Genomic DNA, 14,938 nt, shown 5'->3' with positions numbered 1-14,938 from the left:
GAAAAGAGGAGTCACCCATGGGTTTTGTGACGACAGCCAGGTTTTCTGAAGGAGGTGGTCCCCTAGAACCTCGTGCTGCTTACAGCATGCTAAGGGGAAAATACTGAAACAGTAAGACTTTAATGACTTTTAGCCTCAACTTCCACTTTTTTTCTTTTCCCTCCTGGGTTTTGTACTGTTTGTAAATTTTCTACAACATTGCCCAGGGAGGAAATGTATGAAATCGGTCCCTGCTTCGCATCTGCTGGTTGTGACCACGGGGCGAGGGGGAGCTGCTGCTGACACCGTTCCAGGGAAGCAGCGCTCGGAAGACCATCAGCTGCCTTACAGCACTGGCCCTGGAGCCACTGAGCTCTCCTTCATTCCTGCAGGAGCTGGTAGCTCCCAGGTGCTCTCACTTGAGCTGGGATGGGAAAAGACATATTTTTCTTAGCACTGGGAGAGAAAGGCACAAAGAGGTTGCTAGCCTGTGTTTGCAGTGCCTTATGCAGCTGGACAGGCCACTCGGTTAAACATACCTGGTGGTTTTTACCTTGCCATGCATTTTTTTTTCAAGGGATGGTCTCACGCAGCTAGTTCTTGCACTTTGGGGTGTTTCTTTGGGGTAGAAGTAGCTGTCTTTCCGTACCTTTGTGCCGATCTGCTGTTCATACAGAGCTAGTATTTCATAGTAAAGTGTTACAGCTTCCTTAACCATGTTTTCTGGCTTGTTTTGCATCCCAGGGACCACCAGGGCCTCAAGGACCGACTGGATTTCCTGGACCAAAAGGCCCCCCTGTAAGTAACTCTCTTTCTAGAACATGCAAGGAAATACATAAAGTCTTTCCCATCCAGCTGTGATTGCCTGTGCCAGCTCAGTCTTAGCTGCTCCTCTGACAAGCGGTGACGTACCCAATAAAAGGCATTACTGAGACATCGTGATAATAACCCGACAGTTTAAGATTTTAAATAGCCAAGTAAATTGCAGCAGCTGATTATACATGCTCATTTCCTAATGACTCAATATCACTAGGATCTTTCATGGTTGCTCTGTTCTTTATTTTCCCTCTGTATACTGGGAGGACAGCGCAACAGAGCAACATTTCTGTGTCTGCAATTATTATACACTGGTGGGGGCCCTCAGAAACCTTTTGGGAGTGATGTTCTTCCCTGTGGTGAACAGCTCGCTCCTGCTCTGAACCTGGGAGATAAATCTTTCCTTGGGAGAAGTGTGGGAAAGGGCTGTATCTTTTTAGGGTTCTGAGCACCGCTGGTTTACTTTGAAAATGGATAGGGGCTAATGCAAGGATGCAAGCAGGTTTGATTCAGTCCTTACCATAGTTTTACTACTGAGCACTTAGTGATGATCCGTCTCACCCTGTTTTTCTGCTGTAGGGTCCTCCTGGGAAGGATGGATTGCCTGGTCACCCCGGACAGAGAGGAGAAACTGTAAGTAGCCAAAAAATCCTGGGCAGATCATTAGTCCTGAGTCGTCTTGCTGGTTGTTTTTTCTAAACCTTTCTGTGCAGCTGGGGAGATGTGGCCACACGTTTGCTTTCCCTGAAGGTCTGTGTCTCTCCAGCTCCACGGGATGGTCTATGGGAAGCAACCCTTTTCTGAGCAGGACGGGTCGGTCTAATGATGATTTATGTGGAGGTTGCGCACCAACTCCTCTCTGAGCTCTATCCCTTTAGTAGTTTGGGGAGGTCAACATGTGTATCATGTAGAGAAAATGTGAGCAGAGATGTAGCGATGTCAGTGACCGGCATCGGAGGCAGCTGGGTTTCTGCCGTGATGGCTGCTGCAGGAAGGCAGCTCCTTGCGAGGTGGGAGGATGTTGGCTGGGGTCAACACCAGCACAAACCAGCACTTAGTGTGGCTCTTGCTTTCGGGAGGTAGAGAAGAAGCTGTGGGGGGATTTCTGAGCAGCTCCTTCAGCCAGGCTCTGTACCCCAAGGACTCACCAGAGCGCTCACCCCTTTGCCCTCCCAAGGGGGAAGGCTGTGCCTCCACTCCTCGGAGCGTTACAGGCAGAGTCCGTGCTTGCTTTCCCACTCTGTCCTTTGGAGATATGCAGGTTCTACATCTCTCTATTCCAGAGACGTAACTTTAGGGCTGTGATAGCCGAGATTTTTCATGTGAGACGGGCTCCATCCTTTGCAAGCTCAGCTTTCCACACCCAGCTGGGTTAGGGGCAGTTTTATTTTTTCTGGAACCTGCAATGGGGAGAAATAAACGCTTTTTGCTTCTTGATGCACCATGTGGCCAATGCCAAGAACTGTTACACAGCAGAGAAGAGTTACAGCTCAGTTTTGGCCATGCTTGTTTTGGGAGAAAGGCAATTCCTGGCCAAAATGAGGAGCGCAGTGGTTTTGCTGTAGTTTTTCTGTCCACACCGGTTACTGCAGCATGTTTGTGTATCAGCTGCTGCCTTAGCACCCAAGTAAGAACAGCATCTCTGCTGACGCTGCCTTTTAGCCAGAGCTACACACAAGGGCCTCACCAAGTTTTGCTTAAGCCCTTGCCAGCAATAACCCCTTGCTGCAACCCAGGGAGCGGCTCCTGGCTGTTTAGGTACCTCGCTATTGTACACGTACTGCTTTGTCCATTTTAAAAGGTTTTGTTACACAGATGTAATCATTGTTTCTCACCAAAGGAGAACGATGAGGCATGTGGAAGGTATGATACCCTGGCTGTTGTGCGTCTCTGGTCTGTTTTCTGCACCTATTTTGCTTGAAGGATACCCTAAGCAAAAATGACCCTTCTGCCATGTATTCCTCTGCATGCAGTAATTAGCATCCTTCTGTTTGGCATTTTTGGGGATGTTTATTCTTTTTCCTCAGCTGTTTACAATCCAGCTCATTTGCTGTTGTTAGTATGTCCCTCTCCCCAGCACTGCATGCTGCATGTTAGCAGGTAGATTCTTTGTTCTGTGTTTATTTTACAGGGGAAAAGAAAACCCGATTTCCTCTACTCAGCTTTGCATTTTTCTCCACTGCCTTTCCTAGCAAATGAGCATTAAAAAGGCTTTGCACATTATGCATTTTTTCCCCTCAACTTATCACACAACAATTTAATTAACTTGCCTGGCATTTGCTAAGCTAGGCAATGCAAATACTGCTCGGCACAACACCAGATATTTATTTACACTCCGTAAGACTGTAAGGCAGTGGTTGTGGTATTTTTGAACACACAGTCCTTAGGTCAGGATTAACTTAAAGGTGAAGAGAGGAGTTTTCACCTGCCAGAGCCTAACTGTGACATTTAGTCGTCTTTGACTGAGTGATGTGTAACATCCAGGACACCTACATTCAAATTGGAAGCAGCAGTAAAAACTTTGCTTGCATCTGCTGTTGTCAACTTTTGAGGCTGGAATAAAGCCTCAAACTCCAGGGCTGCATGGATATGGATGAAGAAATAGGCTTTCAATTATTTTGGGTCTGAAAGTACTCCCTAATAGCTTCCTTCAATCATTGCAGCAGTAGCTTGCCTATCACAGGCAATCCTTCCAGAAAGCAAAAACTCTGTTAATCTGTGCTGTGAACAAGCTTGCGAAGACCACTTTCCCCTGCATCCTCTTGGGATGCACGCAGACGTGCAGACCCAGGTAGCAGGAGTCCCTTTTTTGTCCCTCTTTCCCTTACACAGTGCCAAAAAGCAAGGCAAGAAACATAAAACCAAATTAAATACTATTTCCCCAGCAGTAGCCTTGTCAGTGCACTATGTACCTTCGTGCAAGAAAACCTAGACATGAAATCTGTGTGTCAGAAACTTCCCTGGGCTTTGCTTTTCATTTAGCAGCAAATAGGCATGCTGAAGGATGCAGAAATATTTGGCCATATTAGATTTACAAAGATTGGATCTAAACAACCCATGAAAAATTCTAAATACCCTGTGCCCAAGGCTCAAATAGGATAAAAGGAAACCCCTTTCTTCGGATTAACAGGAAAAGTCATGCATAGAAATGGCTGAAATATTTTTCTGCGATAAGAGTTTAAATTGTACATTCATTTCACAAAGATGTTTTGCTATTTCCCCATCAATGACAGGATGTTTTCTGTGATCTGCAGACAGCTAGAATAGCATTGAGTAGGTTTTTTTAGCATGACACATTACCGTTGGCTTGGGATTTATCTGATACTCTTTGTGGCAATGAGAAAATAGCCTGTATGCCCTAAATGACATTTCTCAAGCTTGTCAGCATGCTATAGTAAGAATGATAATTAATGTGCTTTTTAAAGAGTGGCTTAGGAGAGCTAAACAATGGCAGCAGTGATAGTTTGTTATTGTCACTCTTCAAAATGACATTATGAGTAGCTGTCATGGAGACTTCGCTACTCATCAGTATTTGGAGAGAAACAAGTTTGTGATTTCTTTCAACAGATGTTGAGGGAGGAAATAAAGCTCCGCTCAGCCCCCCAGGCTGGGGGGTTCAGGCTTCGGCGGGGGTTGGCGCTGCCAGTGCCAAAAGTGGGTGACGGTTACCCAGCCTCCGAGCTCCTGGGAGCTCAGCCTGAAACAGAGCTAAGCTTAAACCAGGACCAGAACAGAAGGGAATGGCTTCGAAGAATCGCTCAGCATGAAGAAACACACTGATTTTTTAATAGTTATTTCCTCTATAGGTTTTATGAGCATAGCAGATTTTTTTTATATATATGGCCAGTCCCTCAGCCAAACCACAAAAGCTCCATGAAAACAGCAGAGCTGAGCTTTCAGAATCCCTTCTTCTTCCTCTGTTTCACTCCTGTATAAATGTACAAAGATGTATTTTCCACTTTCTGTTTGATTTCTTGTTTCTTTTATCTTTGGGTGTCCATCCCTTCCCGGTCAGTAGTTTCACCAGAGGAGGAGCAGTTGGGTGGCGTATGTGACCCTCGCTGGGGTACTCCTTGGCACAAGTGTCATCTCTTTCTCTTTTACCTTTCTCTTACAGGGTTTCCAAGGCAAGACTGGCCCTCCAGGACCCCCCGGTGTTGTAGGCCCTCAGGTAAGAAACAGATGGCTTGCAGCAGCCCTCTGCAGCTCATCTTCCCCAGTTTGGGTCTGTGGGCTCTCCCAGCTCTGATGGTTCAGCTGGAGCTGCTAAGACTGCAGGTTACACAGCATAGAGACTCTGCCAGGGAAGGCGAAGTCACACTGAAGCAAGCTTCATAGCTTTGAAATTCCTGGCCAAGGTGTGAAATACCCCAGTGGGTCCCAGCCCACCCTGTTGGGGCGTAAGGATGCTATTTAGAAAATGTGCCCGAAGGCTGCTGTAAATAAGGTGGCTGCTGTGAGCTGAACAGAGCTACCCTGGTGTAAAATTGGTGTAAGGTGAGAGAGAGACCAGCTACACACAACCTGACTGAAAAACCTGAAGCAGCCAGAGAATTAAACAAGATCTCCAAGGGCTGTACAGTGGCTGGGCAGTGTAAGCGTGATGCCAGAGCGCTCTTACATGCCGCTGTGAAGGAATACATCCTCCTTTAATATCAGGTGCTGCCAGATTCTGTCAGAGTTGGGCTATTTTTCTTTTAGTCACAAAGAACTCTGTGAAATCTGGAAATAGTGACTGCGCAACCAGAATTTGTACCCCTTAACTACAGGCATGCGAGGCTCACTGATCAATTCTGTAGGAAGTCCTAGACTGAACAGGACTGGCTTTGGGTTGAGTCTTCTTTCCTGAACTACTGGGGAGGTTGCTCTTTAATTAGAAAGTAATTAATGTGTCCTCTTTAATGATAGTGTAAAGTCCCTGATTTGTAAATTCCCTGATTAGGGGCAATTCCCTGGCTGTGTCTGTCTTCTCAAGTGCAAATTAGGTTCTATGGCAATTTTATTTGGCTCTGCTGCGCGTAGTTAGCGTGATCTGTGGTTGCTGAGCGATTGCAGTGTTATCGTTCTGCTTACATTAAGTGGCACCCTGCAGCGTGACATGAATTACAACCACAGTCCCAGTGGACACCACCGTGCAGGGGTGTTATAGTCTCATGCATGTGGCTTTTGTCCTCCTCCAAAATGGGCCACTTGGGAACCTTCTGCACTGGGGCTAATGCTCCACTCGTCACCGTTAGTGCCCGTGTACAGCACAGAGGCAGTCAGTAATTGCCATGTAGTAAAAGCCTAATCCATTATTTATGCCCCATATAAGAAAATCAGCATGATTGTAGAGTACCTAGGAAGTTTTCAATTGAAGAAAAAACCACTGCAAAACAAAACCCAAACCCAAAGCATAATAGGTGTAGTCATCATGTCTCATTTATGTGAACCCTTTCATTCTGGAGGTTCCCAATGCCTCTAGTATGTCAAGTGCAGTGTTGCCTGCTTCCAAAACAAGGTCCCTTTAGATGCCAAAGGAGACATCTCTCCAGGGATTCCTGGTGCCACTGCCTGGGACAACTAAGGGAAGGAGCGTCTTCCATGCAGTTGCAACCTAAAGGATTATAAACTGATGGCCTGTACCTCTTCCTTCAGTGCTTGTTCTGCTGATACCCACCATCTCCTCCCTGATCTCTGTTTCTTCAGGGTCCGACCGGTGAGACAGGGCCAATGGGTGAGCGGGGACATCCAGGCCCTCCAGGTCCCCCAGGTGAACAAGGTCTTCCTGGCCTCACTGGAAAAGAAGGGACCAAGGTAGGAACTACCAGCCTCCTGAATTCACCCTCTGTGCAAGCCCGGCTGCCTGCCCCTCTCGCAGAGATGGAGAAGGATGATTCAGAAACGAAATGATGCTTCACAGTGTCTCATCATGACTTGAGCCCGGAGAGAGGAGCTGAGTCTCTACGGAGTCTGCAGATCCTCAGCTATTTGTCACTCTCGTTGCAGGGGGACCCTGGTCCCGCCGGCCTCCCAGGAAAGGACGGTCCCCCCGGCTTGCGAGGCTTCCCCGGAGAGAGAGGTCTCCCTGGTCCCATTGTGAGTAGAGGCTGCTCGGTCCTTCCAGAGGGAAGGATGCCTGGGCGGTGCAGCACCCACCTCCCCAAATGACTCTGTTTTCCTCCCTCCAGGGTGCTCCAGGGCTGAAAGGCAACGAAGGTCCCCCAGGCCCCCCAGGTCCAGCAGTGAGTATCCTTGCCCTTACAGGCACCACCTAATGCCTTTACAAGCTTGGCAAGCCAAGCCAGAGGGTTAGTCACAGCTCAGGCCTTTACCCGTTATTTCCTTTGCACTAACCAACGACTTGCTGGATATTGCTTTATTTCACAAGACACGCATGTAATAGTTCAGTCATTTTGTGGTGCCAGCTGTGAACATACGTGACAAGCTGAGGGAACTGGAATGATTCAGGACATCAAGGATTTTGCTTCTTAATCACCTGCTTGCCCTCTGCAAGTTGTCCCCACTTGAGATTTGTTCTCAGTGCAGCGCTCCTGGAAGAAAACACTCAGGATCCAACCTCCCTGATGCCTTGGCTGTGAAGGGAGGTTGTGCTCTTGTTCCAAGCTGATAATGTGCCCCCAGGAACTGAGCTGCCTGCACCATCCAGAGGAGAACCCAGCCCTTCCAGGGATTTTAACCCAAAAAAGACCTGCAGGACCCCTTAGGCTGGTGGTACTAAATCATCACGTGGCAGTCGCCCCATCGAAAGTGCTTACTCACTGATGATGCATTTGCAGCATCCTACTGCTGGTTTTCTTTGTGTATAGATGAAGCTCAATACTCCAGTTAACACTTCCTTCCTTCTTCCCTGAACAGGGCTCTCCTGGCGAGCGCGGTCCCGCGGGATCAGCCGGCCCGATAGGCTTGCCAGGGCGACCTGGTCCCCAGGGACCTCCGGGACCCGCAGGTGAAAAGGGAGCCCCAGTAAGTACCAGTATAAATATTAACAGCTGTGTGTCAAATAGAAATGTGTACAGTAGGGAGCTGAGCATGGAGACACAGTCCCTGGGGTAGGTGTATAAGACTTAAATAAAAAAAAAAAAATAAATAGAAAGCAATTTTTTTCATCATGGGTACATCAAGCCACTGCACATTAGCTGCTTATCTGCCCCGTTTGTGACACTTGTGCTATCAAAAATGGATGTGATCCCAGGGGCTGAAATGTCTTCAGGCAATGAGAAGGGATGAGGACTGAAGAGGTGGAATGACAGCCTGTGTGACCTTCTGGTGACAAACAGCCAAAGGACAAGCCTCTGGGCAAAGAAGTGAGCTAGCTCCATCACTGTTCACAAGGATGCAATGGTAGCAGCACTTCCCACTGAGCCCAAATAAATCCCTACCCGCACTCTGCCCCAGCTGAAGGGCAGCGCAGGAAGGTGCTGTGCAGGTTTCAGCTCCGCTTCCTGGGATGCTGCATGCTGCCGCAGCATCAGTGTTCCCAGGCATCCCGCTGGTGCCCATGGAAAGAGCTGTGCTCAGCAGGAGCCCGAGCAGAGCGTGGCTGAGTCCTGCCATATGGTCCCTCTCCTGAGCCTTCACCAGCCAGCCCGCGCAAACTCTCACATCTTTCGCTCCCCAGGCATGCATGTGAAATATCACGTGCAGGCAGGAGAATGTGGGCTAGGATGACTATTCCTGTCCCTGAAGAGTGCAGCACCATGACAGACCTAAGGAGGAAGGCTGTGCCTCTTAATTCATGCCCAAAGGCTTTTGCAGGGACTTTTGGGTTGCCTGCCTCAATCTTAAGCTCAGCTTCAGACCAGCAAAATGAGCAAACGTTGGCATTAGTGATTTCAGACTCTGTGAGGACACTTACGGTGATTGATGGTTGTTATCAGAAGTGTTTTATCAGCCACTGTATTCCACATTTGCTGGCTTATTAGAAACTCCAGCAGCTAGTCCAGAGGCAAAAATTTCCTAGTGAATCAGCTTTATGAATGTCTGTCCTGTCAAGTACCTATATGATGTACCAGTGGATGGATGAATAGGCAATTTATATGGCATCTAATTATTCAGAAGAGAGCACCCAGGATTCAGATGCAATTAAATTATGTACAAGGAAACTGAAAAATATTCACTGTTCAGTTCCTATAAACAAACAAATTTGACTGAAGGCTCCAGGCCTGAGGAATATGAGTGGATCTTTAAGCAGGAGGCCAGCAGAGATTGCTTTATTCACTTTAGGTGTTTTCCTTTGTCCAGAAGCTCAGGAGTGAGCTCGGTGCCTCCTGAGAAATGTTCATTTGTTGGGGATCAGCCAGGGAGGGAGCAGGCAGTGAGTGTGCTGGGACAGCCAGGAACAGAATCACTAAAAATGGGCTTGTGAGAATAAAAATTAGTTGGGGTCTTGTTTGGCATCCAGAGAGAGATGGCAGAGGGTTCAGATTAAATCTGATTATATTGCTACAGCAATGAAATCGCAGCTGTTCTCTGGGTATTCACTGTAGATACTTGTCTTTCTTTTTTTTTTTTTTTTTTCTTTTATCTTTCAAGACAGAAACTTTATCTTGTTTTAGATAGCGAGCACAGAGAGCCCAGTGAAGTATCAGCTGGAAACCTGTTTTGCTGTATGTGCCCATATAGTCAGGGGTGGTCATTAGCAGCTGAATAAAACATTAATGGGATGTAAGGGGTTGGTTGGAGGGTGGAGGAGAGCTCGGTGTGACCTGCCTGCTTGTTCTGCTTCCAGGGCGAGAAGGGTCCCCAGGGACCGGCTGGCCGGGATGGCATCCAGGGACCAGTGGGACTGCCGGGTCCAGCAGGTCCTGTCGGCCCCCCCGGAGAGGATGGAGACAAGGTGAGAGCAGCTCCCTGCTGTGCAGGGTCTCTCTGGGAAGGAACCGGGCAACGTGCCCCATTGTCACCATGCTGCCTTCCACCACGTCGGGTTGGATGTGCAGCTGGTCCTAACACCAGGATATTTTCTGGCGCTTGCAGTCCCGCGAGGTCAGCAGCATTCAGTCTGGGGAGCAGCAGGAGAACTGGGATGCATGTGCTCTGCCAGCCAAACTGCTTGCTGAAAACACAGTTCGCCTCCCCAAAGCCTGTAGCAGGTGGCCTGCCCGCAGGTGCCTGGCTTTTCCAAATTAATTACCTTTCCCCACTCTCTCATTAAGCCCCTCTGGACTGAAGGATTCTTAGAAAACGTTAGCTGGGATGAATCGCTTATTGGTGCTAACAAGGTCTGCAAAATACTGTTTCTTGCATCACATGGCAGCTAAGAAAGGTTTGAGAATATAAAAGGGCTTGGTTACACTTGGGGTGGCCAAATCTCTGGCCTTTTCCAGAACTTTTTGGGTATTTCTGTGGGAATAGACGTCTTTGTGATGGGGATGCAGATACACAGGACTATTGCTTGAATGCTGAGATATGGAGGTGGGCACCAAGTGAACTAACTGTGGCTCTTTGTACCTGGCAGGGTGAGATTGGGGAGCCTGGCCAGAAGGGCAGCAAGGGCGACAAAGGAGAGCAGGTGAGTGGGGTGGACATCGTCGTAGCTGCTTCCCTGGAGGAGCATGGTTATTTGTGAGACTTGCTGGAAACAGAAAACAATATAATCTTAATTTACTTCTGTCATTGCTTTGTCATCTGCTATCTTCTCCAAGTACCTACACAATGTAAAAAAAGAGTGAGTGCCTGAAGTGTGAGCCTCCGGCTCCCAGCAAGACACTGAGAAGTTTCCATGTCCCTCATGTACTGTGTAAATACCTGTGAAACATTAGAAGCCCTTGCCGTTGAAGCTGGGTTTGGCTGTAGTTCCTTTTCTCTTGCTTGCAGCACCCCGAAGCACCCTTTATGTGCTGCTCAGAGCCTGAGGAAGATAAATTACACATCAGCATCTAGAGAGGAGTGGTGTGATACTGCTTTGCTGGAGCAAAAATATGTTTAGATGTATCTGCTTTGCTACTGGCACCAGGGCTGAGGATTGCTGGTGTGTCCAGAAGACTTGACCCTGTCCTCCGTCTGTGTTTGGGGAATTAGTGCATGTTTAATGGGGGCTGTGTTGAAGGGTGTTGCCTTTTCCAGGTGAGGTTTGTTTTTTTTTTTACTCTGTGCTACTAACACTGACATTGCACTTGTGTTTCATGACAGGGTCCACCAGGTCCTACTGGCCCGCAGGGTCCCATCGGCCAGCCTGGCCCAGCTGTGAGTATTGTTCCCTGTTAGCAGAAATGCCCTTTCTTACCGTAAAATCTGGGAAGTTCTGCAAGGGTTGGCGGTTTCTGTCTGGCACTGCTGATGATGCCCAACACATCGTCAGGGCATTGCTGCTGTTTGCAGCAGGAGGCGGTGGGGCCGCGGCTTTGCATCTACCTTGTGTCCTTGCTAAGCTGTGTTAGACTTTTGCCTCGTAGGGTGCCGATGGAGAGCCAGGTCCCAGAGGACAGCAAGGCCTCTTTGGTCAGAAAGGTGATGAAGGACCCCGAGGTTTCCCCGGTCCCCCTGGCCCGGTGGGCTTGCAGGTAATCTGCAGCATCGAGGGAGGGCTTAGGGTAACGAGAACTGGGGCTCCACCTGAGATGTTCACAGCTAAAACTCATTCCCTCCACCTCCACAGGGCTTGCCTGGGCCACCTGGTGAGAAGGGAGAAACAGGTGACGTTGGGCAAATGGTGAGATGCTTTCATACTTTTTTTTCATCACTGACATAGACGTTGCTCCAAGAAACATGTCTTAAATTTGTCTTCCCTTCTCCTCAGGGCCCACCAGGCCCACCTGGACCCAGAGGTCCATCTGGACCACCAGGAGCAGATGGTCCACAGGGTCCTTCCGGGGGAATAGGAAATCCTGGTGCAGTAGGAGAGAAGGTAAAACATCCAGGCAAACCTGATTGAAGCCCTCAGGAATTTGCTACAACACTCATGCAGGGGCTTCACTACATCAGCAGCAAACTTCGCACCCTGCAGAAATATGAGCGTGCTCATCCCTTTTTGCCCTCTGCAGGGTGAACCTGGTGAATCTGGTGAGCCTGGTCTTCCCGGCGAGGTTGGCCTCCCGGTAAGTATGCTACAGACTGGCTCTTGTTCTGATGAAGGAGAGCTTATCTTCAGCGCTGTCCCTTGGGGAGCTGCTTGAAGGGGTGCCAGAGACATGGATGTGGATGGGGATGCAGGATTGAACCAGCCACGTCCTTGGTTTGGGTGCTGGGCAACACAGTGCCATGTTACTTGTTATTTTTGGTGTAACGTTTAGTCACCGAATACGGGCTACCCACGACTGAACACCATGAACACCATTTAATCTTTGTGGGAAGGGACTGCTAAATCATATCCTCGTGTTTGGAGATACAAATAGAGCTTCTTCCTCAGAACTGATTAAAGGATAATTAGAGAGCCGTAAATTGTTTTCCTGAATAATAGAAACACCTTTTTTGCTTTACAGGGTCCTAAAGGTGAAAGAGGTGAAAAGGGTGAAGCAGGTCCCTCTGGTGCTGCTGGTCCACCCGGCCCCAAAGGTCCACCAGGTGATGACGGTCCCAAAGGCAGCCCTGTAAGTACCCCCTCCTGCCCAAGCAGTGCTTCCTTGTCTGCCCAGCAGGGACTTCTGCATGAAGATATGTTTTCCAGACGTTTTTGTGGAAATTTGAAATGGTTTACCATCGCTCCACTAATATGTGATATTAGTCCCCTTCTTTAGGATGGTAATGAAGGAAAGACCCAGCCATACCATATCTTCTAGAAAAACTTGAATTCTTAGTCTTTTTTTGCAGGCTAGCAGAAAACTCACCCCTGTGGAGAGGGCCTTCCACAGGTTTACTTCGTCTTTGAGTTTACGTATTGCCAAGGTCCTCTGCACCAGAGCGAAGCTTCCAAAATAGTCTAGGGGAGATTTATGTGAATTTGGGAGTTGTACCTCTAGGATCAGATCCCCGCTGATGCTAATTGCTGTAGCTCTATTGAAGCCAGTAGAGCTATACTGATTTATACCAGATGACAATGGTACAGTATTTATCTTGCCGGCTTCTTTGATGCTTGCTGGCTGAAGAAATTTATTATGCGATAAGCAAAGATGGCATGAAACAGCAGAGGAGGCAGGGGAGTTAGTCATCTCTTAACAGATGGGTTTTTTGGATATCGCGTTATTGGTTGAAGTTTGTTATCTGAAAGCTGGTCTCAAAATCATTTGAAGTACACAATAGACATTGTATGGAGAAGAATAGTGAAATGTTTTAGTCATTAAATGCTTTGAGAGGATCTTCCTGTGAAAAAATGTTGCACATCATGTAGTAAGCAAAAGCAAAGTCTTCTAATCTGCACATTCCCCAAAGCTGTGGGGGTTTCGCTGTCACTTGTCCAATATGTTTAAGAAAAACTAAATGAAGCTCCTAGTGTTGCCTTCGGAGCTTTGCATAGTCTGGATGCAGAGCTGAGCTGGTGGCAGTGACTGAATGGAATTACTGAAGATGCAAAGATGGGATGCGGTCTGGGGTTGTGTTTGAGGGTAGGGAACTGAGGTTTTGCTCCGTAGGGTGACTCCCTGTGTTGTCGCTAGGGTAGCAGGCAGTAGTGCTCTGCAGTCTCTCTGACTTGGGGATATCCTCTTTCTCTCTTTGCAGGGTCCAGTTGGTTTCCCTGGTGACCCTGGTCCTCCTGGAGAACCTGGTCCAGCTGTAAGTGTTTGTCTCACGGAAGGGCCATTCGGTTCCTCCTGTTGGTTTACTGGAAAATCAGCTGTGCACTGTTCATTCACCAGCAGCTCCTCAGGCATTTACTTTACTTTGGGAAGAGTAGGCAGTCCTACCATAAGATTATCTGACCATGCTACAAGCTCTGGGACAGCAGCTATGTGGCTGCTGCTACCCACAGGATTTGGCACAGGACCTTTGCTGTTGCCCATGTTCTCAGCAGGGGATGGGAAGGGACAGTACTTGGTGACATGAAGACCAGCTGAAGCACATCTGCTGCTGCTAACAGTCTGCTCAACCCTATTCATACCCTAAATACACCTGCTTGTTTCTTTCTTCTTCCTTTCTAGGGTCAAGATGGCCCCCCTGGTGACAAAGGTGATGATGGTGAACCTGGACAGACTGTAAGTAACTGGATAGATGAGATCTGTTCCCCACCAGTTCCCACAGCTTCTGTGTGCAGGTCCAAAGGCTTTTAACACAGAATGATGTACAGCATCTAATTCCCACCAGCTTCTGCTTCACTGGTCCCCTGATACCTGTCCCTCCTGTCTGTGTCAGCCTGCCTGCTGCCATCCATCCAGGCTGCTTAGCAATACATCCTGAAAGCAAAAATGAACTTAAGGAAAAACAAAATCTAAGTCTTTCATCTTAACTTTGCCATGCCTTATGGTACTTCGTGGTGGGAAGGGATAAAACAAGATACCACCTGCAGCCCCGAGGAGGTGTCGGGAGTTGTACTAGCAGCCCACGACTTGGCTTAGCATAAACTTTAGATCTCGACTCGAGTTTTACATGTTTGCTCCTCCTTCCCATGTCTCGTGGTGCAGTTATGGCTTGTTCTCCTCCCCTCTCCATCTAGGGTTCCCCTGGTCCCACGGGAGAGCCAGGCCCCTCCGGACCCCCAGGAAAAAGGGTAAGCTGATTGTTTAGGAGCATTTTTCCAAATGTATTTGCATTGACTTTTTGAAACTAATGTTATTTCTAGATCTACGGTAAATGTAAGGCAGTAGCATGTAAAATAGATAATAATTTCAAAAAATCATTTATGTGCCATCAACAGCACATAATTGGAAATTGATGGGAAAGTTGTCACCAAATCCCATGGATTTTTCTGAGATCTTAACACCCAAAAGAAAACACAAATGTGAGGTGCTCCTGCTCTTCCTGCCTTGCTGGCAGAGCTCAGGGATTCATTTAGCAAGAAGCTAATTTAAAAAGCTTTTCAGAGATATTTGTCTCCATTTTGTCTCCTTCCCTGGGGCTGTAGCATCATTTTGCTAATTCCAATAGACCGTTGCAGATCAGTGCAATCTAATTGTTTTGCATCTATTTTGTGCTTTCTCTAGGGCCCTCCTGGTCCAGCCGGTCCTGAAGGAAGACAAGGAGAGAAAGGAGCCAAGGTAAGAGCTGAACGGGATTTCACTTCTGTTGTGTCCTTTGTATCCCTAAAAGATAACCCTCTGACAACGCTGGT

At 48.0% G+C, this 14,938-nt stretch overlaps 1 protein-coding gene across 4 annotated transcripts in view; it reads left to right on the top strand.

Annotated features, from left to right (window-relative positions):
• The window catches only part of COL5A1 (collagen type V alpha 1 chain), a 160,335-nt gene that overhangs the window by 127,603 nt on the left and 17,794 nt on the right, over window positions 1–14,938 (top strand). For all 4 annotated transcript variants that reach the window (XM_055803058.1, XM_055803051.1, XM_055803044.1 and 1 more), the window contains 19 exons: window positions 724–777; window positions 1,375–1,428; window positions 4,913–4,966; window positions 6,484–6,591; window positions 6,784–6,873; window positions 6,966–7,019; window positions 7,654–7,761; window positions 9,527–9,634; window positions 10,256–10,309; window positions 10,930–10,983; window positions 11,193–11,300; window positions 11,396–11,449; window positions 11,537–11,644; window positions 11,781–11,834; window positions 12,219–12,326; window positions 13,393–13,446; window positions 13,812–13,865; window positions 14,324–14,377; window positions 14,811–14,864. In XM_055803058.1, coding sequence (XP_055659033.1) covers window positions 724–777; window positions 1,375–1,428; window positions 4,913–4,966; window positions 6,484–6,591; window positions 6,784–6,873; window positions 6,966–7,019; window positions 7,654–7,761; window positions 9,527–9,634; window positions 10,256–10,309; window positions 10,930–10,983; window positions 11,193–11,300; window positions 11,396–11,449; window positions 11,537–11,644; window positions 11,781–11,834; window positions 12,219–12,326; window positions 13,393–13,446; window positions 13,812–13,865; window positions 14,324–14,377; window positions 14,811–14,864 — 1,386 coding nt within the window. The remainder of the gene's footprint in view (window positions 1–723; window positions 778–1,374; window positions 1,429–4,912; window positions 4,967–6,483; window positions 6,592–6,783; window positions 6,874–6,965; window positions 7,020–7,653; window positions 7,762–9,526; window positions 9,635–10,255; window positions 10,310–10,929; window positions 10,984–11,192; window positions 11,301–11,395; window positions 11,450–11,536; window positions 11,645–11,780; window positions 11,835–12,218; window positions 12,327–13,392; window positions 13,447–13,811; window positions 13,866–14,323; window positions 14,378–14,810; window positions 14,865–14,938) is intronic.

Source organism: Falco peregrinus, chromosome 1 (genome assembly GCF_023634155.1).
Source record: "Falco peregrinus isolate bFalPer1 chromosome 1, bFalPer1.pri, whole genome shotgun sequence".
NCBI classification, from domain to species: domain Eukaryota; kingdom Metazoa; phylum Chordata; class Aves; order Falconiformes; family Falconidae; genus Falco; species Falco peregrinus.
The sequence above is the reverse complement of the archived record's forward strand: the minus strand, read 5'-3'. Positions and strand labels throughout refer to the sequence as shown.